The 27,329-nt window shown below is 42.6% G+C and overlaps 1 protein-coding gene across 7 annotated transcripts in view; it reads left to right on the top strand.

Moving 5' to 3' along the window:
- Positions 1 to 27,329, top strand: part of MYRF (myelin regulatory factor) — a 182,971-nt gene that overhangs the window by 142,338 nt on the left and 13,304 nt on the right. For 3 of the 7 annotated variants that reach the window (XM_073573975.1, XM_073573976.1, XM_073573971.1), the window contains exons 3-14: positions 3,344 to 3,667; positions 4,950 to 5,011; positions 7,187 to 7,466; positions 8,907 to 9,001; positions 10,114 to 10,237; positions 10,545 to 10,740; positions 12,149 to 12,225; positions 12,322 to 12,432; positions 17,964 to 18,054; positions 25,420 to 25,620; positions 26,466 to 26,574; positions 27,141 to 27,250. In XM_073573975.1, coding sequence (XP_073430076.1) covers positions 3,480 to 3,667; positions 4,950 to 5,011; positions 7,187 to 7,466; positions 8,907 to 9,001; positions 10,114 to 10,237; positions 10,545 to 10,740; positions 12,149 to 12,225; positions 12,322 to 12,432; positions 17,964 to 18,054; positions 25,420 to 25,620; positions 26,466 to 26,574; positions 27,141 to 27,250 — 1,644 coding nt within the window. In that variant the 5' untranslated portion in view covers positions 3,344 to 3,479. Of the gene's footprint in view, positions 1 to 3,343; positions 3,668 to 4,949; positions 5,012 to 7,186; positions 7,467 to 8,906; positions 9,002 to 10,113; positions 10,238 to 10,544; positions 10,741 to 12,148; positions 12,433 to 17,963; positions 18,055 to 25,419; positions 25,621 to 26,465; positions 26,575 to 27,140; positions 27,251 to 27,329 lie in introns of all 7 variants that reach the window. The other 4 variants (XM_073573973.1, XM_073573974.1, XM_073573970.1 and 1 more) reach the window with 2 other exon arrangements.

Here is a 27,329-nt window from a genome sequence, read left to right as displayed (position 1 = left end):
TCCAGTCATAATAAAATGGACCAAAAAATCAACTAAATAATTAAATTTTTATTTAATTTTTAACCTTTCAAAGGAATCGTAATTAAAACAGTCAACATAGTTTTATTTCAGAGGGTTTTTTAGGTGATTTTAAAAAAGTTAAAAAAAAAACTTTGAAGTAGGAATAAAAAGACCGTCTTTACTATCTCTTATACAATAAATATTCAACATTTCTTTATAAGAAAAAAATGGAATTCCCATTTGGTCAAAAAAAAAGGTGGGAAAAAAGGAAAGCATTATCTCTAGTGAAACAAAGATGCTAAAATCACTTTATTAAGGTAAAACATATAAGGTATGGCCACTTGACCAGCCCACGCAAAGGGTTACATGTTTTCTGACAAACTCTTTTTATGTAAAGCATTGGACAGCGGGATTGCAGGACTTTGGATCTGCTGGATTGGTTCTTCCTCTCTAACCGCAAAACGGAAAACAGGATCTTGTGCGCAATTCTGATACCGGCAGCACATTTTATACTTTGTCTCCCTCTAGTGGACAAATAGGAGTTTGCACTTTGTCAAACTTGTAAAAAAAAAGAGCTCTCTCTAGATACCCCAGTATCTTCTTACAGTTCAAAAACTTACTTTGCTTTACTGATTAATGGTTTTTTTTTGCCAATCATATCCCAAAATTCTACGAGGATCAGGCATGTAACGTAGAAGATGAAAATAATTTTGTAGTTTGGCTTGCCATGGGTAATTCCTTTTTAAATTACTACTTTCAGCCCAAAAATAAGACTTTCCCATTACTGAGAATTCCAGCAACCAGTCAGAACCTCCTGTCCAGTATTCTGTTGTCCAAGCAAACAGAAGAACTACATGGTGTCCATTTAACCCAATCATGTCTGTATGCATCTGCACAGGATATTCTAGGAATGTCTGATGCAGATCCAGCCTTTAGGGCGCTATCTTGCGCCACTGTGGAAGGAGAAGTGGAGCACACACAATTGTCTTCATTCAATTTTATGGGGATTCCAGAAAATAGTCAACCACACTTGTGCGACTATTTTTGGAAATCCCATGGAAGGCAATGTCAATAGCTGTACATGTGCAGCCACATGAGGACCATGGAGTTATACATGCAGACTCCTAAAACTTTAGTCTTATGAACTGTGTGTAAATACATTCATTGCACTGTTTTCCATATATATAAAAAGTCTACACACCCCTGTTAAAAATCCAGTGTTTTGTCATGTAAAAAAAAATCATGGCAAGAAAAATGATTTCAAAATTTTTTCCACCTTTTAATGTCACCCTGTTATGAATGTAGCACACACTCACTGGTAACGAATAAAGGCAACACCTGCTACAGGGTGACGCCTTGCCTACAAGCAACTTATCCCTGTACACATTAGAAAGATCCAGGCAGCACAATTCAAAAATACCACCTTGGACCTGACTCCCTAAAAGGCTATCGAGGGGTTTCTTGCGGCCTCCCCTCTGGTTCCTCAGGAGGTACATCACACTGCCATCAAAAGGAGATTAAAGTGTGAAGTAAGATATGAAAACCCAGGGTGAGAATATTGAAGCAAGTTCATATGGGATAAAGAGGGAACGTTAAGGAGAGACAAAAGTAAATGGAACAAGAATAACCTCACAGAAATCTGAAGAGGGCCTGGGAATGAAAACAGACTCGCTTCATAAATTCAACTGGTGTTTAACATGCATGGTAAACCCCTTAGCTGAAGGGCTGGAATTCCTAAACCCAAGTCCACCTAGAGGTATAGCCAGCAAGGAAATGCAGTGAAAGTTGAACATCTAAAATCCAACACAGAATGTGATGGGGCAGACCAAAATGGAACAATGGAAAACATCTGGAGAGGAGAAAACCAAGAAGGGGGAACAAAAACAATTGGAACCATCAGCATTTGGACAGGGTAGAAAAGGCAATAGCTCAGCAGACAGGGGAACCGACCATGCAGCACAGGTCATGGGATCAAATGCCCAAACCGAGCCATGACACACTGTACAATTAAACTGAGAAACAAATTGAAGTATGTTCTGGTGGAAAAAGACACATAAATAACTGAAATAATGTGTTTGCATAAATATGCACATCCTTGAACTCATACTTTGTTGAAGTTCCCTTTGAATTATTGCAGCATTCAGTCTTTCGGGGTAGAAGTCTGTCAGCATGGCACATCTAGAATTGGCAATCTTTGGTCACACTTTCTTACAGTAGCTCCAAATCTGTCATATTATGAGGACATCTCCTTGTCTACAGCGCCCTCTCCAGGTCAACCAAAGATTTTCATTTGGATTCAGGTCTAGGCTCTTGCTAGGCCATTCTAGGATGTTGATCTTCTTCTGGTGAAGCCATTATTTTGTTGATTTGGAGATATCCTTTTTCATTGTCATGCTGAAAGGTGAAATTACTTTTCGTATTCAGGTTTTTGGCATAACCCTCTTTCCCTTGACAGACTTTATTGTTGGTTTTAGCAAAACATAACCTGGTTTGGATGTTTTTTAATGTATGATAAGGCTTCGGTCTGGCCACCCTAACCCCACAGGCCAGACATATACTCTCATCCCTTTGGTGCCACTAATTTTTCAGCTACTGCACAAGCCGGGATGGTTACCTCTGTACTAAGTGTATATGCTGTTGCAGCTATGCATATTGTATTTCATAAGCACATGTGATCCACCTGCTCAATGGGCATTACTTTTGATGCTGTGGTATTACCAATGGTTGTTACCATCTATTTAAGCCCTATTTTATCCTTGTCCTGGTTTCACTTTTTTTGATTAATTAATAAAGATTATGATTCCATCTGTGGACTTCATGACTGTTTTCCTGTGTTTTATAGCGATATGAAATATTGTCGGATGCGGTGTATATGCAGCACTTGCCTCCTATAATGTTGCTGTAAGCCTGTCGTCAGCTTCCTTCATCAAATTTCTTCTTGTTTTTCAACACTTTTTAAGGGACGTCCAGTTCTAGGTAATGTTACTGTTGTGCCCAATTTAGGCCACTTCTTGATGACTGACTTCAGTGTCCCTTGGTATATCTAATGACTTGGAAATTATTTTTTACCCTTCCCCTGACTGATAACTGCCATCAGTGAGATCCCTTTGCTGTGTTGTAAGCTGTTTTTGGCCCATAGCTTTTGGTGTAAAATAGTCAGTGGTTTTGTGCTGATTATGAGTGAGACTCAGCGTGGAAACATTTCTGAAATGACTCTTCTTGATAAGATTTTGTACATGACATAAGCCTAGCAGCGTGTAGACTTTATATAACCCCTATACATATGCTGTTTGCTGCTATTTTCTGTATATTAAGATATATTTTCTTACTGTTTTTCACACAGCTGTTTCCCCGACATACCCACTTCTTCCGGCTATGCAAACCCTGGTCAGCCTTGTACCTCCGGTGGAGTCCATGGACCTGGGGTGATTTCAAATTTAGGCCATGGTGGAGCAGCCCACTCGGGCGGAGTCCTCCACATGGGTCAGCAAATGCCAGTGCGGCCTGGTATGAGTGGCACATGTGGGGGGCCTCCTTTCCAATCACACCTCAACTGCAATAACAACAATGTCATGGTCAATCCCAAAGGATACCCGGGTCCACCTATGTGCATGAGCGGACCAGAGCTGCCCATCAAGGCGGAACCGAAGACCAGCTATGCAGCCGGGTGAGTAGCAGCAAATATGAAGGAATATTGAGGGATAAAGTTGGACTGTGCCACGAGTCTTGAGCTCAATAACCCTTTTATTGTAACAGGGAGAGAATGGCCGACACCTTCAGGATCTTATAATGGTTATATTGGACTAAGACATTGAGAATCTATCTATAGAAGATCAGGTCGGTGGAGGTCCGACAACCGGCACCTTCACCGATCACTTATCAGCAACCAGATGAAAACTGCAACTTTCACCTAAAGTTTATATCCAGCCACTGCTGTGGCTGATCGGTGGAGATGCTGAGTGTTGAGCCCCCCACCGACGTGAACCCATGGAGAAGGTCATCAATATCTCCGTCCTGGACAACCCACTTAAACCAAAGTTGTCAGGCAGCACTTGTGTCAGATTATTCATATCGGGTTATCAATCTTTCTGAACAATCTATTTTATTTTTGTTTACGTAAATATTTGTACCTTGGGCTCAAAATGATATTTGCATTTGGTTTCATTATAAACTTTGCACTGTTTGCCTTCTATAGCTTCTTTGTTGCACTTTCTATTGCTGGCTGCAGAATGAGTTAACTGAGAACCCATCAGTCAACCCGCTATGATGGTTGGACTGGTGGTTTGCAAATCTTGTATCTGTCTTTTTGTGAGCTCCTCTCAGCTAAGTTATGACCACATCAAAGTAGAATGTGAAAAAGCCAAACTGTGCAAAATGTTTAATGTGACCCAATTGCAAAAAAATTTTTTAGCCTCAAATCCATGCATTTAAGTAAAAAAAAATCCCATAAGAAATGAATAAATGTGCTTACTTTATTCCCACTTCTCCCCTGAGTATTCTGTTTTTTTATTATTTTTAAATCCGTCATACGGCTCCAGAGATATGGGCCTTTTTATTTAGTGCTACTTTTGTCTTTATTAAGGGGGCGTGGCTCACAGGGTAATTATGCAGAACATTCTAAAAACACGCCCCCTGAGAACCCTGTGAGCCACGCCCAACTTGATAAAGACCAGAAACATTAGCACTAAATTAAAAAGCCCATATCTCTGGAACCGTATGGCGGATTTAAAGACAACGAAAAACTGAATACTCAGGGGAGAAGCAGGAATAAAATAAGAGCAAAAACTAGCCACTTTTGACTTGATGACAGGTCCTCCTTAAAGTGTCTCTAACTCTGAGAACAGGATACAAAATAGAAGTAAAGGCTATATATACTGAAAGCTAGTAGGAATACATGAACAATGCATAAGATAACCATAAAACATTCTCTTCATCTTCCTCCTCGTCAGCACTTTACCTGACTCTCCCCCAGACTCCGGATCAGAGGCGTACTCCCCCCAGCAGCTGAATGGTAAGTGCCTGTGTAGAATTTTCCCCTCCTTCATTAGTGCTTTTATCCAGCTGGAGTTATCGGTCAGGGAAGTGAGAAGGTAAGAAGCAGATCATGTGTGTAAATACAGCGGCTATCCTGTGGTGTGTACCGATGGGAGAGAAGTGAGCGTCCGGGGAAGGAACCAATGATGAAGAATGACCTGGAGAGTGAATGTAGAAGACGAAAGAACTAGTAGGTAGTTTGTGGAAACTTGGTACAAGGAGGTCTAAAGAGGTGAGGTGTGCAGAGGGAGGGGTGACGGTAAAAGGGATGACTGGGGTATTAGGATTGCTAAAAAAAGGGATAGGCTAAATCGAACACTGAAGACTGATCTACCCTCTAAGGTGTGGACTTTGGAAAGCAAAAAGTGAGATGGACATTCCACAGAGAGGTCCACCTCTAATACCTTCATTAACCCTATCCTAGTCACCTTGCTATCATACACTTCTCAAGATGACTGATGACAGGTGAGAGATCGTCAAGAAGGTAAACTTGTCTATAGATTGGTGAAGATACCTCATGTCCGATCCTTACTGTGGAGATGACAGGTGAGCGTGCCCCATGACAGGTGTCTCAGGGACTTGGCTACACGTTACAATATTTGGGCTGGTGTCTTTGAGGAGCACATCCAGTGAGTGCAAACTTGAATCCTTGTTTATCAGAGCAAAGAAATGTCTGGAATTCTTTTCCTGCCCCTCCCTAAATTTATCAGGAGAAGCGGTCTGGCCCCACACACATTCCCCGTGTTGAATGTTTTGTAACTTCTGCGGTAGTAATGTACCCCACTGTTATAGGTGATGGCGTTATTTGGTTCCTCTTTCCATGCCGAGGAACCAGTACCATTGGAAAGGTGGATTATTCGGCAGGACGCTCCTAATGGGACCTGGTGGCCACCCTTCAACTGCTCTCACCAGCAAATTGGTGGTTCTCTTGGGTTAAGAAGTCGGAATCTATCTATCTATCTATCTATCTATCTATCTATCTATCTTTTTCATGCTATGTTAAAATATCTAAGTGACTCAATGAAAGTTTCCATTTTCATCCAGTGTTCATGTAAATATTCCATATCTTTCCTATTGATAGAGTTGCTGTCCGGTTTCTATTAGACACATGTAACTCGACAGTGACAGATAAATCTATCGGGTGTCCTTGGTCTATAGTAAATTTGTGGTATTTTTTCATGTATCATTTACCAATAGACCATTACTCTATGCTGACACCTTGATGTTTGTCAAGACTCCTGTTTACACCTAAAAGAGACAACAATATATTCGAGAGAAATTTAATGTGCAAGAATACAATTAACAACCAGGCAATTCTGATATATAGTAAAAACCCGAGGTTTTTTTTTATACCATAACTGTGTGATTACTTTTCACAGGACCGTTGAGCTCTTCCACAGTCCTCTGTGATCATTTCCCTATTTTATTATGTGTAGTGATTTCATTAATAGTATGTTGGCCTTTAGTTGCTTACCACTTTGCAATGATGGGGCATATGGAGATGGTGGAGGATCCATTATACATATAAAGTTAACATCAACACCACCAGCTCAGTTGTGTAACTGTTATTGGTGGAGTGTACAACATCTGCTGGCTTATGCTGAGGACAGTGTTCTGAGGATGGAGCTTTGTTAGTGGTTGGAGTTTGTTAGTACTGTATGTGTGACCTCTTTGTTTTGTGTAACTTTCTCCTGTAATCCTTCATATTCTTTATGAACTCTGTGTGTCCCAAGTAAAACAATTATCCGCCCGCAATGTCTGAGTGCTGAACAATTCTGCTTAAAGCTGAAATTAGCAGCAGTTAGAGAAGAGTCAGACGGCTGTATAACTTGGGCAAAGATCGCAACGCAATACTTGGACTTGGCCGTTGGCTCCCCTGACCTGCGTGTGACTGCATGTATTTCTAGGCATGCTATTGAATTGCGTTGTGATCCCCATCTGAGTGACTCTTGTATTATGAAATCTGTGTATTACTGCAGCCACAATTCCATGTTCCTCCTACTTCTAGTTCTCTCCCAACACATGTCTAGCTTTCCACTATAAGACCACATTTACTTTCTTCTACGTGTTGCCATAGAAAATGTCCATGATGTTAGCGTTTCTTCTGGTTAGTAGTTGATTTCTTAATTGTGTATTTCTTCTTATTTTATAGATCCTCACCTGCTTCGCACTATGACCCCAGAAAATATTTGCCACATCAACCCACCTTCTCGCTTGGAGCACCCGCCACCTTCTCACCTTCAGGGCCCACCTCCACCGCACCCTGCGCACCAGCAGCACTATCCCAACATGCAACGGGACTTGTACCTGAAAGTGGAGTCCTTAATGCCCCCGTACCCACCGCTTGGACCTGGTATTCCACCCACTGTCCTCCATCATACCCAGCAATCTCAGATGCTTCAGCAGCTTCTCCAGCAGCAACATGGATCCGAGTATGTACCGCAGGAGGGCTATGCTGGTCATGGGAATGGTTAGGGTGTCTTTCCATGCACTCACTTATTGAAATGGACCCCTGAGTGATAAGTCCTGAACAACAGTTTGTCTGTAAGGCTGTGCTCACACGTTGCGTTATTGTCACATTTACTGTAGCAGCAAACTGTGCGAGATATCTGAAGTCTTCAGCACACAATGCTTGATTTTCCTTGCAAATTTGCAGCATGTCGACTCTTTCAAGCGTTTTTACACCATTTTTCACCCATTTTAATGAAAGGGAACAACCCCCCCCAAAAAAAAAAAACCTTCAAAAATGCGCATATTTTTCAAAGCATTTTTCCTGTTAACACATCAGTATTTGCAGCAGATTTTTTGTCTGCAAATACTGAACTTGTGCACATACCCTTAGACTATCTTTATCTTATGCCCCCTCGGGAGAGCTTCCAACAAGCAGATGGATTATACCACTTTCTGCCTTCCTTAAAGGGAATCTGTCACCCCATTTTAGCCCTATCAGCTGCCGGCACTGACATCAGGGGCTTATCTACAGCATTCTGTAATGCTGTAGATAAGCCCCCGATGTAACCTGAAGGAGAAGAAAAAGAAGTTATATTATACTCGCCCCGGAGTTCGGCGCCTCCTATCTTCATACAATGCCGTCCTCTTCTTTTCTTCCTGTCGTGGCTCCTGCGCAGGCGCACTGCTCTGCCCTATTGAGGGCAGAGCCAAGTCCTGCAGTGCGCAGGCGCCAGGAGAGGTCCAGTGCCTGCGCACTGCAGTATTCTGCTCTGCCCTCAGTAGGGCAGAGCAGTGCGCCTGCAAAGGAGCCACGACAGGAAGAAAAGAAGAGGACGGCATCGTATGAAGATGGGAGGCGCCGGACTGCAACACCCATCGGACCAAGACCGGACTGCCCCCGGTGAGTATAATCTAACTCCTTTTTTCTTATCTTTCAGGTTACATCGGGGGCTTATCTACAGCTTCACAGAATGCTGTACATAAGCCCCTGATGGCGGTGCCGACAGCTCATATTTGAAAAAAGGGGTAACAGATTCCCTTTAAGATAAAACATGGCACTGATGGACGCTTTATACGAGATATGCGGCTCGCTAATTGACCCTATTGATCATATAGAAGCCCGGCATGGGCTACGAGCCGCTGGGTCTTAATAAAACAGATAGCAAAAAAACAATAAACTAAAAAAGACGATAATAAATAAACAGAACCCACAATCAAAGAAAACAAAAATGAAACAATGTATTAGCTACATAGTAAAAAAAAAAAAAAAAAATGTGAAAAGCCACACTACTTTTTTTTTTTTTTTTTCTATATTTGAGGCTTAACTCTAAAAACTCCACAAAACAAGATTGATTGATTGATTGAAAAATATTTTTATTAATTTCAGGTTGTTAACAATATATATATTTTTTTTGCTGTAGGGTTCCCGTGCATCCTGCAAAGAAGAGGAAACACTCAGATTCTCCTAATCTGAGGGATCAAGTACCCAGTGGAGGCATGGTGAAACAGGAGCCGGGTATTGACACACTGACATAGACCCACACACATGTATGTAGAGCAGGCACATGAAGTACCAATGCACATTCACATACTGTCTGAGGGTCACGGAGGAGCATTTACATACACCCAGGCTCGGATAAAGTGCTATTCATATACCAAAGTCTGAGCGCGGACTTCAGGCCTCAGTATACAACCACGGCGTGACAGAAGACGCATTGTGATATTGTGTGTGTTTTAATGGAGCGGTTTGTGAACATTTCATTTTTTGTAGTATAAAAGCATTGATCGATTACGGCCAGATGATCGGCATTGCCAAGACAGCACAGCAAATGTTCTTAAAGGGTCAATAGAAAATGACTTATTGTTTAAGTCTGGTTTATATATTCTATATATATTTTTTATTATTTTAAATCATATGTAATAAAAAATAGAAATCTGGCAATTTTTACACTCTTACTTCCTGTTCTTTCAGGAAATGCACATGTACATTAGCAGCAACTTGGCCATCATTAAAGCATCTAATGAGCATGTGCAAAGATCATTGTGAAGGCAGAGGGAGGAGGTCAGCTGTGACGTCCCATTGTGATTGGTGAATCCTGTGTTATCAGCTGTGCATAGAGGTGTTGTCAACCATTATAATCTTTTCTGTGCTGATAATGAGGCTGCTGAAAACTATTTTGTCAAACATGAGTCTAATAATGTTCTCCAAGATGAGAGTGAAAATTGCAAGATTTTTCAATTTTCTTAATACAATTGAAAAAAAAACTTAAAAAAATACATTTAACAGAAAAACCTGATTTAAACAGTAGGTCACTTTCAGATGTTGCATTACCTGTAATCCAAAAAATAAACTTCTAAATCATTGTTTTGATAAAAAAATCTCATTTTGTGCTTATAAAATACCTTCTTGTACTACGTAATGAAATATGTGTGACCAGAACCCGTGCTGATTTGCGTGAATGCACTAATGTATGGACACCTAATATAGATAGCACTCACTAAAGGAGCGACCATCACTGCAACTACATAACATCCAATAACAAGGCGGGGATTTGGGGCTGGATTATGGGTACAACCGGCATCGTTATAGTATAATTTACTTTTTTCTTTCTTTTTTTTTTAATCCAGGTCTTATGCAAGATAATGACAGTCTAAATGGTTCCTACCTGGACCCCAATTATCAGTCCATCAAATGGCAGCCGCACCTACAGAATAAGTGGGTCTCCTTGTATGACAGTAACTGCAAAGAACTGTAAGTCTAAGCCTGTTACATCATTATATACCTGGGGAGGGATTGTATCTAACTGACGGGACCCATAGGCAATAACTTATAGGAAAAGTATGTATGTTAGCTCTGTCTCGCATCAGTCCATCCGGACTCTCCTGTAACAGTAGCAGAGACCCCTCTGTAGCTGGTCTCAGCCCCCCAGGAGCGGTTCAGTATTGGTACGGGAGCCATGCCCTGGTTCGTCAGAGTATACATTTAACGTTCCGCTATTCCAATATATTAACGTTGCAAGTTATGATCTAATGGTCTTTTTTTTTTTTTTTTTTTGCAGCCCCACGCCCACTTACAAGGTGGATGCAGATAAAGGGTTTAACTTCTCAGTGGGCGATGATGCCTTTGTGTGCCAAAAGAAAAACCATTTTCAGGTGACGGTGTACATCGGCATGATCGGAGAACCCAAATATGTCAAGACCCCGGAAGGCATCCTACCTATTGAGTGCTTCTACTTAAAACTAAACGGTGTGAAGGTGAGAATTAAGTACTACACACCCAACTTAAGTAGGGGTACATGGGTGTGGGGTCCTAGTCTGGATAGGGGTCAGCACTAGGAAGGTTGACCCATTTTCATTATTACTTGTAGGCCCTTTTCTTAACCTGGCTTAATGGAAATCTGTCAGCAGCATTTCACCCCCAAAATGATTTACATGTGTATATAGCTCTTTCGAACACAAGTCCACCAATCCCTTTCCATGACCAGTCTCTGTTCCTCCGTTACGACTGAATTGTTATACAAACAGCTATTGTAGATCTGAAGCCTCTGTCACTCCAGCTCTATTCCCCACCCAGCGGCATGGCTTCCTGCTTGACTGCTGGCTCTTTTACCTGAAGTTACACCACATAGAGGCAGTCGGTTAAACAGAAGGTGGCGCTGGTTATGGAATAGAGCTGGAGTGACGGAGGCTTCTGATCTACCATAGCTATTTGTATATCTCAGTAATGGAGGAACGGACCGGCCATGTAAAGGGATTGCTGGACTTGTCTGTGAGAGAGCTACATGCTCATTTAAATAGTTTAAGGGTAAAATCCTGCTGGCAGATTCCATTTAACACCATAAACTCTGACAGGCAACAATGTATTTAAACATGGAAAATACAGGTATAATCTAAAATAACAGCGCTTTCCTTTTACACTTAAAGACCCTGCACAGTCTGCTTTTTTTTTTTTTTTACAAACCTTGCCAGAAGGTGAGCTGATGGCCTGGAGTCTGGTTTTTGGACCCCCCAGTGATCCATGACAAGTCCTCCAAACGAAGATACAATTTTTGCATCTCGGACGGGGATCACAACGCAATGCTTGGACTGGCCGGCAGCTCTTCTGACCCGAGCATGACAGCTGCATAGAAACACATGCTCTCACGCTCGAGCCAGGAGGGCCGCCGGCCTGTCCGAGCATTACATTGCAATCCTCGTCTGAGTAAGGCTATGTTCACATGTCCAGTAGTGATCAGAAAGAATGGATGTAGCAGCAATCTGTTGGCAAAAAAGGTTGTGCAGACACAACTTTTTTCAGTTTTTAAGTAGCTGATCTCTACTGGATCCATTTTATTAACATTAAAGTCTATGGAAAACGGATCCGTTAATTAGCCATCCGTTTTTAGCTTACTGGATCCGTTACACATGAAAGAAAATGGATGGCTAATTAATGGATCCATAGACTTTAACGTTAAAAATAATGGGTCCTGTAGAAATCATTTATTTAAAAGCGGACTAAAAACTGGGTGTCTGCACAACTTTTTTTGCCACTTGATTGCTTCTAGATCTGTTCTAACAGACAATTACTGGACAAGATAATGTCAGAATGACTATCTCTTTAGTATCCATATTAGCTTGTACAACTCCAACGTGTGTCGTGTCCTTCTCCTTGTGCCGTTTGCAGCTGGAGGCCATCAATCAAAGCATCAGTATTGAGCAATCGCAGTCTGATCGCAGCAAGCGTCCTTTTCATCCAGTCACGTACGTAAAGGGAAAGTCAAAAATGTGTTTAGACAGGTGTAATTTATACTTGCAAACTCAAACTATGTCCCTATTCTCTCTCTCTGGTCATCTTAGGTTGTCTCTTCCACCCGAACAGGTCACTAAAATCACAGTTGGGCGGCTCCACTTCAGCGAAACTACAGCAAACAACATGAGAAAAAAAGGAAAACCCAATCCAGACCAGAGGTGAGTATAGCGGACATACAGGCATCGATAGACTATGTAATACAGTGATTAACCGATACAAGGGACAAAAATTATTTATTTAAGGCACCTACAAAAATACATTATATAATCCTAATCAAAAGAGAAGACTTTTGCTTAAAAAATTATAAAGCTTTCCTAATTTGAAATTGACAACATACCATATTAAAATAAAATTAAAGGCGAAGAGGTAATAAAAAAAAGAAACACACCATGCCGCATAGTTCCCCGAGGAAGCCCATCACACGAAACGTGCGTCGGGGCACTTAGATACACACAACCTCATATATTTCTTCTCCCCCACGTGGGTAAGAACTTTTTGTTCATTGCACTATGAATGGCACTTTGTACCCAGGGAATAGCAGCAACACTTGTCATTGTGTACATATTATGCTTACCATAGATTATGTTTACAGCTAATGATTTTTTTGTGATGTATGCATATTGATGCCCTTTGTGCTATCTCTAATTGCCATTTGAGAATTTTATGAGGATGTGATGTATCTGGATCTTTCCCCTTTTTACACTCCTCTCTTTATATCTTGTTGTGGGTTATTGTTACCCAGAATTATGTTTGTAAGTGAGCAAATAAAATTGTATATGGATTGTTTATAATATTTTTGTCTCACTACATTTATTCAGCGGGAGCATATTACTCCATTTTTTTGTAGGGTTATTTTATGTTTGGGAGCCGCTCTAATTGCTAACAGCAGGTTCTGCTTTTGGAATCCTATATTGATGTGTATCTGAAATGTCAGTTTTTGTTAACTACCATGCCGCATAGCCCTATAGGTATATGTATAATATTACACATGCATACATCAAGTGTACAACTGTAATCCTCACAAAAATGCACACAGAATACCCCGACACGCGTTATGTATATATATATATATATACATATATATCACGTGTACAACTATATGCCAATTATATAGAGCTTTACATAGGAACAATAACATTTATTAGCAATGAGCGAGCATGCTCGTGTGCTAATAGAGTGTCTCTGACGTGCTGTAATACTATGTTCGAGTTCCCGCAGCTGCATGTCTCATGGTTGCTTCACAGCCGCAACACATGCATGTGTTGTGACTGTTGAATAGATGCGAGACATGCAGCTGCGCACACTCGAACATAGTATTACAGCACGTCACAGACACTCTATTAGCACACGAGCATGCATAATTACCAAGTGTCAGTTTGTCATCTAGATGCATACAGGGTCCCCATGATGAGTGTTTTGCATGAGCTTCTTCTTGACCCCTCAAGAAGAAGCTCATGCAAAACACGCATCATGGGGACCCTGTATGCATTTTACAGGATTACAGTTTTACACATTATGTATGCGTGTGTGTGTGTGTGTGTGTGTGTGTGTATGTGTATATATATATATACACTCACTGGCCACTTTATTAGGTACACCTGTCCAACTGTGTGTTAAGACTTAATTTCTAATCAGCCAATCACATGGCGGCAACTCAGTGCATTTAGGCATGTAGACATGGTCAAGACAATCTCCTGCAGTTCAAACCGAGCATCAGTATGGGGAAGAAAGGTGATTTGAGTGCCTTTGAACGTGGCATGATTGTTGGTGCCAGAAGGGCTGGTCTGAGAATTTCAGAAACTGCTGATCTACTGGGATTTTCACGCACAACCATCTCTAGGGTTTACAGAGAATGGTCCGAAAAAGAAAAAAAATCCAGTGAGCGGCAGTTCTGTGGCCGGAAATGCCATGTTGATGCCAGAGGTCCGAGGAGAATGGGCAGACTGGTTCGAGCTGATAGAAAGGCAACAGTGACTCAAATTGCCACCCGTTACAACCAAGGTAGGCAGAAGAGCATCTCTGAACGCACAGTGCGTCGAACTTTGAGGCAGATGGGCTACAGCAGCAGAAGACCACACTGGGTACCACTCCTCTCAGCTAAGAACAGGAAACTGAGGCTACAATTTGCACAAGCTCATCGAAATTGGACAGTAGAAGATTGGAAAAACGTTGCCTGGTCTGATGAGTCTCGATTTCTGCTGCGACATTCGGATGGTAGGGTCAGAATTTGGCGTAAACAACATGAAAGCATGGATCCATCCTGCCTTGTATCAACGGTTCAGGCTGGTGGTGGTGGTGTCATGGTGTGGGGAATTTTTTCTGGGCACTCTTTGGGCCCCTTGGTAACAATTGAGCATCGTTGCAACGCCACAGCCTACCTGAGTATTGTTGCTGACCATGTCCATCCCTTTATGACCACAATGTACCCAACATCTGATGGCTACTTTCAGCAGGATAATGCGCCATGTCATAAAGCTCGAATCATCTCAGATTGGTTTCTTGAACATGACAATGAGTTTACTGTACTCAAATGGCCTCCTCAGTCACCAGATCTCAATCCAATAGAGCATCTTTGGGATGTGGTGGAACGGGAGATTCGCATCAGGGATGTGCAGCCGACAAATCTGCGCCAACTGTGTGATGCCATCATGTCAATATGGTCCAAAATCTCTGAGGAATGCTTCCAGCACCTTGTTGAATCTCTGCCACGAAGAATTGAGGCAGTTCTGAAGGCAAAAGGGGGTCCAACCCCTTACTAGCATGGTGTACCTAATAAAGTGGCCAGTGAGTGTATATGTGTGTGTGTGTGTGTGTGTGTGTGTGTATATAATATACACTGCTCAAAAAAATAAAGGGAGCACTAAAATGCCACATCCTAGATATCTCTGAATGAAATATTCCAGTTGCAAATTTTTATTTATTGCATAGTGGAATGTGCTCAGAACAATAAAACATAACAATTATCAATGTAAATCAAAATGGATATCCCATGGAGGTCTGGATTTGGAATGATACTCAAAATCAAAGTGGAAAATCAAATTACTGGCTGATCTAACTTCAGTGGAAATGCCTTATGACAAAGAAAAGATGCTCAATATTGTGTGTGGCCTCCACGTGCCTGTATGACCTCCCTACTGTACAACGCCTGGGCATACTCCTGATAAGGCGGCAGATGGTCTCCCGAGGGATCTCCTCCCAGACCAGGAATAAAGTATCCACCAACTCCTGGACAGTCTGTGGTGCAACGTGACGTTGGTGGATGGAGTGAGACATGATGTCCCAGATGTGCGCAATCGAATTCAGGTCTGGGGAACTGGCTGGCCAGTCCGTAGCTTCAATGCCTTCATCTTGCAGGAACTGCTGACACACTCCAGCCACATTAGGTCTGGCATTGTCCTGCATTATAAGGAACCCAGGGCCAACTGCACCAGCCTATGGTCTCACAAGGGGTCTGAGGATCTCATCTCGGTACCTAATGGCAGTCAGGCTACCTCTGGAGAGCACATGGAGGGCTGTGCGGCCCTCCAAAGAAATGCCACAACACACCATTACTGACCCACTGCTAAACCGGTCATGCTGAAGGATGTTGCAGACAGCTGATCGCTCTCCACGGCATCTTCACACTCTGGCATGTCTGTCACATGTGCCCAGTGTGAACCTGCTTTCATCTGTGAAGAGCACAGGGCACCAGTGGCGAATTTGCCAATCCTTGGTGTTCTGTGGCAAATGCTAAGCTTCCTGCACGGTGTTGGTCTGTGAGCACAACCCCCATCTGTGGACATCAGGCCCTCAGACCATCCTCATGGAGTCGGTTTCTAACCGTTTGTGCAGAGACATGCACATTTGTGGCCTGCTGAAGGTCATTTTGCAGGGCTCTGGCAGTGCTCCTTCTGTTCCTCCTTGCACAAAGGTGGAGTAGTGGTCCTGCTGCTAGGTTGTTGCCCTCCTACGGCCCCCTCCACGTCTCCTGATGTACTGGCCTGTCACCTGGTAGCGCCTCCAGCCTCTGGACACTACGCTGACAGACACAGCAAACCTTCTTTCCACAGCTAGCATTGATGTCCCATCCTGGATGAGCTGCACTACCTGAGCAACTTGTGTGGGTTGTAGAGTCCATCTTATGCTACCACGAGTGTGAAAGCACAACCAACATTCAAAAGTGACCAAAACATCAGCCAGAAAGCATTGGTACTGAGATGTGGTCTGTGGTCCCCACCCGCAGAACCACTCCTTTACTGAGGGTGTCTTGATAATTGCCAATAATTTCCATCTGTTGTCTATTCCATTTGCACAACAGCATGTGAAATTGATTGTCAGTCAGTGTTGCTTCCTAAGTGGACAGATTGATTTCACAGAAGTTTGATTTAAGGTACTTGGGAGTTATATTCTGTTGTTTGTGTTCCCTTTATTTTTTTTAGCAGAGTATATATAATGCAGGGCTATGTTGCATGGTCTGTTGTTTTTTGTATTACCTCTTTGCATTTCATTTTATTTTAATATTGTATGTTGTCAATTTCAAATTAAGGAAGCTTTGTAATTTTTTTTAAGCAGAAGTCTCCTCTTTTGAATAGGGTTATGTAATACAGTGATTGGAAGCTTGATGCATAGTAAATGTCATATGGCACCAAATTCTCAGATGTCATAAGCAGAGGTTGGTAGAATATCTTCTCACCTGCATCCATCCATAGACCTAAATATGTCCTAAAAGATGTCTGATATGAGATCAGCACTTATGGGTGAATTTTCAAGATATTGTAAGATAGAATCCCGTTATAGAAAATACATTACAGATAATGCCAGCAGTTTTAGGCCCTTTGTACATGGCAGAGGCGGCAGCACGTACTGTGGAGCTCCTGTGCTCCCAAACCACAGAGCTGTAGGCACTCTATGGGTTACTACTCGGTGCCTATAAAGAAGAGATTCTCCCATCAAAACAATTCTTTTAAAGAAAACTCTCCTAATATATGGCACTCGATGGAGCGGGCCACGTTTTTTGGGGGATTCACATGAAAATAACCCTTTGCATCTTACTATATGAAATCAGGGGTGTGCAGAGATCGAGTGGGACCCTAGAGATGGCATTATCACAAAGTGATAATATATTCTTTATTAATCTTTTATGGCAATTGTGTCTTTAAAAAATGATCAAAGCTACAATAAAATGTTTTTTCTTTATAGCGTAACCGTTGTTTTAAGTATTTATTTTTTCATAAATCAACGGTACACGTGAAAATAAGACATTTTGTAATATATCAGAGAAATCTGCTTCATTCTTCCCCTGGACTGATCAGTCAATCTCTAATCATCAGTAAAATGTGTATTCAGTGAAGACAGGTTTACCCATTACTGAGATAGGAAATGACAGTTGGTGCTCATAAGGTTCTATGGAGAACTTGCAGCAGAATGTCTGTGTCGATCTCTAGCTCCTTCCTCCATAGAATTTGAAAAGCACCAACTGTCATCTTCTATCTCCGTAATAGGAAAATCTGTCTTCACTGAACACACATGATTAGAGAATGAACGATCAGTCCGGGAGGAGAAAGAAGCAGATTTCTCTTATAATACATAGTACACAGTTTCTTATTTTCATTTGTATTATTGATTAATGAAAAAAAATTAAACCAGTTACTATTTAACCCCAGCATATTACTTTCTGCCATGTTCATCCCTCTTTTTATGCATTTTGCAGGTATTTTCTCTTGGTGGTGGCTCTACAAGTCCACACACAGAATCAAACATATCTTGTAGCAGCCCATGGATCTGAACGCATCATTGTCCGTGTGAGTGTATAAAGTAAAGAATCTGCCAAATTCCTTTTAGTTTGGGATCCAGTTATCCGGCATTTGTGTTGATTCCAATGTTTTTAGCATCTTAAAAGAAAGCTGTCACCAGGTTTTCCCTATAGAAGCCATTGTAACCACTTCTCCAGCCTCGTAAGCCATTTCTAACAAGCCCTTATATTCCCCAGCCAGCACCAAATCCCCAGAAAACCAAAAAAGCTTTGAAGTTGTCCAACATTTCGTTACTGAGCGATCTGATGGTAGTGTCCAGACCGTGCTCGGCGCCCCCTACGCCCTATCTGCCACTCCACCTCTCAATGTCATGGATAACATACATAGTAACATAGTTAGTAAGGGCGAAAAAAGACATTAGTCCATCCAGTTCAGCCTATAAAATTCTGTCAGAATAAATCCCCAGATCTACGTCCTTCTATCCTTCTAAAGAACCTAATAACTGTAAGATACAATATTGTTATGCTCCAGGAAGACGTCTAGCCCTCTCGTGAACCCTTCGACTGAGTTCGCCATCACCACCTCCTCAGGCAGGGAATTCCAGATTCTCACTGCCCTAACAGTAAAGAATCCTCTTCTATGATGGTGGAAAAACCTTCTCTCCTCCAGACGCAGAGAATGCCTCCTTGTGACCGTGACCTTCCTTGGTATAAACAGATCCTCGGAGAGATATTTGTATTGTCCCCTTATATACTCATACATGGTTATTAGATCGCCCCTCAGTCGTCTTTTTTCTAGACTAAATAATCCTAATTTTGCTAATCTCTCTGGGTATTGTAGTTCCCCCATCCCCTTTATTAATTTTGTTGCCCTCCTTTGTACCTGCTCTAGTTCCATTATATCCTTCCTGAGCACCGGTGCCCAAAACTGTACACAGTACTCCATGTGCGGTCTAACCAGGGATTTGTACAGAGGCAGTATAATGCTCTCATCATGTGTATCCAGACCTCTTTTAATGCACCCCATGATCCTGTTTGCCTTGGCAGCTGCTACCTGGCACTGGCATGCCAGACAGCGACATGCCAGATGACGCCTTCTACGACATCACACAGCCGGTTGCACCGCTCAGCGCTCACTTGTATGCAGCGCTGGACAACTTCATAGCTTTGGTTCTTTTCTTCCAAGATACCAAGAAAGATTCCAAGTGTCTTTGTGTTTTTAAAGGTGCATTAAAGGGATTGTACAAGGGAGTAAAAATGTTTGTGTCTTTAAAAAATGACCAAAGCTACAATAAAATGTTTTTTCTTTATGGCGTAACCGTTGTTTTAAGTATTTATTTTTTTCATAAATCAACGCTACACGTGAAAATAAGACATTTTGTAATATATCAGAGAAATCTGCTTCATTCTTCCCCTGGACTGATCAGTCAATCTCTAATCATCAGTAAAATGTGTATTCAGTGAAGACAGGTTTACCCATTACTGAGATAGGAAATGACAGTTGGTGCTCATAAGGTTCTATGGAGAACTTGCAGCAGAATGTCTGTGTCGATCTCTAGCTCCTTCCTCCATAGAATTTGAAAAGCACCAACTGTCATCTTCTATCTCCGTAATAGGAAAATCTGTCTTCACTGAACACACATGATTAGAGAATGAACGATCAGTCCGGGAGGAGAAAGAAGCAGATTTCTCTTATAATACATAGTACACAGTTTCTTATTTTCATTTGTATTATTGATTAATGAAAAAACCGCTCAGCGCTCACTTGTATGCAGCGCTGGACAACTTCATAGCTTTGGTTCTTTTCTTCCAAGATACCAAGAAAGATTCCAAGTGTCTTTGTGTTTTTAAAGGTGCATTAAAGGGATTGTACAAGGGAGTAAAAATGTTTTAGAAACCAAATCGTTTACAAAAATAAAAAGGAATACTTACCTGTAGCTCCTGTTCTTCCACAAGTCTCTACTTTCTGCTGCAGTGATGATGTCCTGACACCGGGGACATACAATTGTGTACCCAATATAAAGGTGACCGACTACAATTAATGAATAGCTGTGTATTTTTATACAGCAGTCTTGTTAAAAAAAAGTCCTTTTTTTCCTCAAAAACGCATTTAAATGGATTGAAATATCATAAGATATTGATGACCTATTCTTAGAATAGGTCATCTATGTCAAATCGGTGGGGGTCCGAAACCCGGCACCCATACTAATCAGCTGTTATTCGCTCCAGTGGTGGCTGGATGTAGGTATTGCACTTGTGCAGCTCCAATGTGTGTAGCAGCAGCTGCTGGGTACTGCAGATCAGCCCCATTGTGTGTGTAGCAGCAGCTGCTGGGTACTGCAGATCAGCTCCATTGTGTGTATGTGTAGCAGCAGCTGCTGGGTACTGCAGATCAGCTCCATTGTATGTGTGTATGTCTATAGCAGCAGCTGCTGGGTACTGCAGATCGGCTCCATTGTGAGTATAGCAGCAGCTGCTGGGTACTGCAGATCGGCTCCATTGTGTGTGTGGCAGCAGCTGCTGGGTACTGCAGATCAGCTCCATTGTGTATGTAGCAGCTGCTGCTGGGTACTGCAGATTGGCTCCATTGTGTGTAGCAGTAGTGCTGGGTACTGCAGATCAGCTCCATTGTGTGTAGCAGCAGCTGCTGGGTACTGCAGATCGGCTCCATTGTGTGTAGCTGTAGTGCTGGGTACTGCAGATCAGCTCCATTGTGTGTAGCAGCAGCTGCTGGGTACTGCAGATCGGCTCCATTGTGTGTGTAGCAGCAGCTGTTAGGTACTGCAGATCAGCTCCATTGTGTGTGTGTAGCAGCAGCTGCTGGGTACTGCAGATCGGCTTCATTGTGTATGTAGCAGCTGCTGCTGGGTACTGCAGATCAGCTCTATTGTGTGTAGCAGCAACTGCTGGGTGTCAGGAACACCGCACTGCACTTGCTCACTGAGCTAGTGCGCGTGTCCTGAGTACAAAAACTGTGCACAAAGATACCTGTGGAGCGGGGCAGCAGTGGTGACGATGCATGCTCCAGGCTCACAGGACCTGAAGCATGTGACTGCTGAGGGCATGGTCTAAACTCCAGAGGGCTAGGAGCTGAGGAAAACTCCTAAAAGGGTAACTACTGGACAATGTTACCAAGGGGCACAGACAGAGACAGAAACCAGATCAAGCCGAGGTCAAAGCACGACAGTACCAAATGGTTAGACAGAATGGATAGTCAGGACGTAGCAATAGATCAGAAACCAGAAAGGGCAATAGACGGTACAATAGGGACAAACTGTAACGGACTAATGATAGCCAAGCCAGGAGGTTAGAACCGGAGAAGATGATAGTACCAAAACGAAAGACGGAGTACAGAGTGAGGGGACAGACCGGGTCATACACGGGAAGCAAACAAGCAATGCAGAATACACGCACACCAGGGGGGTCAGACACACAGCCAGAACAACAGTATAGCTGACAGAGAACCCTGGTAAAGAGTGAGCATAAATACCCCTCCCAGATCTAGAAAGAGGCCACGTACACTTAGCCCTGTGAGTGCAGGGCAAGAACCCTGTTCAAACCATGACACTGGGTACTGCAGATCGACTCCATTGTGTGTGTAGCAGCAGCTGCTGGGTACTGCAGATCAGCTCCATTTTGTATGTAGCAGCTGCTGCTGGGTACTGCAGATCGGCTCCATTGTGTATGTGTAGCAGCAGCTGCTGGGTACTGCAGATCGGCTCCATTGTGTATGTGTGTAGCAGCAGCTGCTGGGTACTGCAGATCGGCTCCATTGTGTATGTGTATAGCAGCAGCTGCTGGGTACTGCAGATCGGCTCCATTGTGTATGTGTATAGCAGCAGCTGCTGGGTACTGCAGATCGGCTCCATTGTGTATGTGTATAGCAGCAGCTGCTGGGTACTGCAGATCGGCTCCATTGTGTATGTGTATAGCAGCAGCTGCTGGGTACTGCAGATTGGCTCCATTGTGTATGTGTATAGCTGCAGCTGCTGGGTACTGCAGATTGGCTCCATTGTGTATGTGTATAGCAGCAGCTGCTGGGTACTGCAGATTGGCTCCATTGTGTGTGTAGCAGCAGCTGCTGGGTACTGCAGATCGGCTCCATTGTGTGTGTAGCAGCAGCTGATGGGTACTGCAGATCAGCTCCATTGTGTGTGTGTAGCAGCAGCTGCTGGGTACTGCAGATCAGCTCCATTGTGTGTAGCAGCAGATGCAGGGTACTGCAGATCAGCTCCTTTTCTAGGAGGACAATTCTTTTAAATGCAGTAGCAGTTCCCTATTCGAGAATGTTCGTTAGTTTAAGACTATATTAAAGGGGTTGTCCGGGCTTTTCACATAATCTCAGTACATATCTGGGCTGCAGAATTATGACAATAAGTAATTTACTTTCTGTCCCTAGTTTGCATGGTTTTCTAGATATTCTGAACAGAACGTCCAAGGGGGGGGTGTTATGGCATTGAAATGAGAACTAGTCATAACCTCCTACTCTACTCCAAACATGCCCTCTATAGCAACAACCCCACCCTCCATAGCTACAGGCCCTCCCCGTCCACAGGAAGCAGCCCTCATCACACAATAATGAATTCTTCCCCTCCAGCAGCCTCAGTGCAGAGAGCTGCTCCTCCCCCAGACATGCACTGAACAGTGATCTATGGAAAGTGAAACTAGTGAGGAGGGAAAATCGTCCTGTATTCTGGGCCACTCCATGATTGCAATACATAACTCATTATCAGTAATTCCTTTCCTCACTGTCCCAGGCTGCTGGCAGCAGTGAGAAGAGACTGTGTGAAGGCCAGTGATGGGGGTCTGCAGCTTCTAATCTGCACAGGGGATGGCAGTCACTGATGTAATCTGTTGTGTGACAAAGCCTCTGCTGTGTGAATGAGACAGCTCTGTGTCACTGATGTCTTCACACAGCAGCAGATTTGGTGCAGTGTATGTGTGAGCACTGTGTCTCTAATGACACAAATACTGATGGGAGCAGCCTGTCCAATCAGCAGCTGTAACAGTGTGAAGTGTTGAGAGGTGTATATGTATGTATGTATGTATGTATGTATTGTGCTGCTTTCACAAATACAGGATCACTGCTGTGTTCTTTCCAATGCTGGAATGATGATAAAGATGAGTGCTGGTGCAATTTACTGCCAGCCAATGAGTGGGCAGTGAGTGGTGCTGGTCACTGGAGCTTGCTGGGAGTTTGGTGGAGCTGTCTCTTTCACACAGCAGAGGCTTTGTCACGCAATAGATTACATCAGTGACTGCCATCCCCTGTGCAGATTAGAATACAGGACGATTTTCACTCCTCACTGGTTTCACTTTCCATAGATAACTGTTCAGTGTGTGTCTGGGGGAGGAGCAGCTGGGTGGTCTGCTCTCTGCAGTGAGGCTGCTGGAGGGGAAGAATTCATTACTGTGTGATGAGGGCTGCCTCATGTGGACGGGGAGGGCCTGTAGCTATGGAGGGTGGGGTTGTTGCTATAGAGGGCATGTTTGGAGTAGAGTAGGAGGTTATGACTAGTTCTCATTTCAATGCCATAACACCTGCCCCCTTGGACGTTCTGTTCAGAATATCTAGAAAACCGTGCAAACTAGTGACAGAAAGTAAATTACTTATTGTCAGAATTCTGCAGCCCAGACTGAGATTATGTGAAAAGCCCGGACAACCCCTTTAATGTCCTGTGTTTACACTGCTGTGGTTTTGATGTGGTCTACTTTACAGTTATATGTTAAAGTTTGGGCACCCCTATTAATGTTAACCATTTTTCTTTAGAACAATTTTGGTTTTTGCAACAGCTATTTCAGTTTCATATATCTAATAACTGATGGACTCAGTTATATTTCTGGATTCAAATGAGGTTTATTGTACTAACAGAAAATGTGCAATCTGCATTTAAACAAAATTTGACCGGTGCAAAAGTATGGGCACCTCAACATAAAAGTGACATTAATATTTCGTAGATCCTCCTTTTGCAAAAATAACAGCCTCTAGTCGCTTCTTGTAGCTATTAATGAGTTCCTGGATCCTGGATGAAGGTATTTGTGACCATTCCTGTTTACAAAACAATTCCAGTTCAGTTAAGTTTGATGGTCGCCGAGCATGGACAGCCCGCTTCAAATCATCCCACAGATGTTCAATGATATTCAGGTCTGGGGACTGGGATGGCCATTCCAGAACATTGTAATTGTTCCTCTGCATGAATGCCTGAGTAGATTTGGAGCGGTGTTTTGGATCATTGTCTTGCTGAAATATCCATCCCCTGCGTAACTTCAACTTCGTCACTGATTCTTGCACATTATTGTCAAGAATCTGCTGATACTGAGTTGAATCCATGCGACCCTCAACTTTAACAAGATTCCCGGTGCCGGCATTGGCCACACAGCCCCAAAGCATGATGGAACCTCCACCAAATTTTACTGTGGGTAGCAAGTGTTTTTCTTGGAATGCAGTGTTTTTTAGCCTCCATGCATAACGCCTTTTTGTATGACCAAACAACTCAATCTTTGTTTCATCAGTCCACAGGACCTTCTTCCAAAATGTAACTGGCTTGTCCAAATGTGCTTTTGCATACCTCAGGCGACTCTGTTTGTGGCGTGCTTGCAGAAACGGCTTCTTTCGCATCACTCTCCCATACAGCTTCTCCTTGTGCAAAGTGCGCTGTATTGTTGACCGATGCACAGTGACACCATCTGCAGCAAGATGATGCTGCAGGTCTTTGGAGGTGGTCTGTGGATTGTCCTTGACTGTTCTCACCATTCTTCTTCTCTGCCTTTCTGATATTTTTCTTGGCCTGCCACTTCTGGGCTTAACAAGAACTGTACCTGTGCTCTTCCATTTCCTTACTATGTTCCTCACAGTGGAAACTGACAGGTTAAATCTCTGAGACAACTTTTTGTATCCTTCCCCTGAAAAGCTATGTTGAATAACCTTTGTTTTCAGATCATTTGAGAGTTGTTTTGAGGAGCCCATGATGCCACTCTTCATAGGAGAATCAAATAGGAGAACTACTTGCAAGTGGCCACTTTAAATACCTTTTCTCATGATTTAATACACCTGGCTATGAAGTTCAAAGCTCAATGAGGTTACAAAACCAATTTAGTGCTTCAGGAAGTCAGTAAAAAGTAGTTAGGAGTGTTCAAATCAAGAAAATGATAAGGGTGCCCTTACTTTTGCACCGGTCAAATTTTGTTAAAATGCAGATTGCACATTTTCTGTTAGTACAATAAACCTCATTGGAATCCAGAAATATAACTGAGTCCATCAGTTATTAGATATATGAAACTGAAATAGCTGTTGCAAAAACCAAAATTGTTATAAAGAAAAAAGGTTAACGTTAATAGGGGTGCCCAAACTTTAACATATGACTGTATATAGGTAAGTTCTTCCAACCTCTCTCACAGAACTTATACTTCACAGGCATCAAATCCTGGTCAGTTTGAGAGTGACAGTGAAGTGCTCTGGCAGCGTGGTCAACTTCCAGACACTGTTTTTCACCATGGACGTATCGGCATTAACACTGAGCGGCCTGATGAAGCCCTTGTGGTTCATGGGAATGTCAAGATCATGGGATCACTGCTACATCCCTCCGACATCAGAGCCAAGGAGGACATTGAAGAGGTGAGAAGTCCACGAATACATGTGCTTAGTGCTGAGCTCATACATTACAAGGGGAACTGTGTAATGATGAATTCACCCTATGATAGTGCTGTATAGGAATGAAATACTAGATCCCCAGAGGAAGCAGAGGATCATCCTTCGGTCAGCCTGTCATTCGGGAAACCTTCTAATAAACCCCACATGTCTCTTTATTTATGACATCCACTGGTGATAAAGGATAATTTTACTTGTCAGATAATTTGTAGCAATCAATTAAATATGATAAAGTTGAACTTGTCTAGAACTGAGTTAATCAATAGCATATATGAAAGTAAGAAACTTTGTAATATATCTTATCAGAGAAATCGGCTTCTTTCTCCTCCTGGAATGGTGGATATTTCTCAAAAATCTCAATTCCCAGGTAAAATCTGTATTCAGTGAAGTCAGATTGTTACATTACTGACATAGCAGATGGCAGTTGGTGCTCATAAGATTCTATGTAGGAGCTAGAGACAGAGCGTCTCACTCTCCCCTCTGGTCTACGTAGACTCTTACCAGTAGTAACTGCCATCTCCAATCTCAATAATGTAACAATCTGTCTACACTGAATACAGATTTTAACTAGGAATTGAGAATTTTGAGAAAAGATCTGTCCAGAAGGAGAAATAAGCAGACTCCTCTGATAACATAGATTGCAAAGTTGCTTATTTTTGTGTGTACTATAGAGTTATGAAATATAAATTAAAACAATGGTCACTTTTTAAAGGTTTTCACATGATCTAATGACATTTTGTATACATTGCTGTAAAAAAAACCCTAACATATTTGTGTATGAACTCACTGATGAAATGTGTCACTTATTTCAGGTTGATACAACCGAGCAGTTGAAACGGATCTCTCAGATGCGCCTTGTCCAGTATCACTACAAGCCGGAGTTTGCCAGTACAGTAGGCCTAGATGACGCTGCGGAGACAGGTACATCAACTAGACATTTGTGGGACTTAGAATTAAGTCAGCTCTCTCTGTATTCTTATTAATAGTAAATGCTCCATTATTTGGCTTAAAGGGAATCTAAAACAAGATATTTGCTGCCCAATCTGAGAGCAGAATAATGTAGAGGCAGAGACCCTGATTCCAGTGATGTGCCACTTACTAGACTGCTTTGTGTAGTTTTGATGAGATCCCAGTTTTATCAGCAAGAGATTTCCAGGGACTAGTCAACCTGCTGCCACATAGTCAAGCATATTCATGAGCTCTATATAACCCCACCCACACCACTGATTGGCTGCTTTCTGTTTATACTGTACATGGGCAGAAAGCAGCCAACCAGTGGTGTGGGTGGAGTTATACAGGGCTCAGCATTCAGAGAACTGCTAGATCTGCTGCAGATAAAACTGTGATTTTATCAAAATGATAAGACGCAGCCCATTAAGTGGCACATTGCTGGATTCAGGGGCTCTGTCTTTACAATATGCTGCTCTCAGATGGAGTAGAAAAAATAACCTGGTGAAAGATGCCCTTTAATATTTTTTTTCTTGTAGGAGTCATTGCTCAGGAAGTTCAGGAGATTCTCCCTGAAGCTGTCAAAGAGACTGGGGATGTGGTGTGCGCCAACGGAGAAACTATCGAGAATTTCTTAGTAGTAAACAAGGTATGGTCGTCCTCTATGACCGAGCTGAATGTGTGCAGAGCGCCAGTCTTAGGCCGGTTTCACATTAGCGCTTTTTAAG

This window comes from Dendrobates tinctorius, unplaced genomic scaffold, assembly GCF_039654945.1.
Source record: "Dendrobates tinctorius isolate UK_male_01 unplaced genomic scaffold, ASM3965494v1 ptg000037l, whole genome shotgun sequence".
In the NCBI taxonomy this organism is placed as follows: domain Eukaryota; kingdom Metazoa; phylum Chordata; class Amphibia; order Anura; family Dendrobatidae; genus Dendrobates; species Dendrobates tinctorius.
Note: the sequence above shows the minus strand (reverse complement) of the source record. Positions and strands in the feature narration are given on the sequence as shown.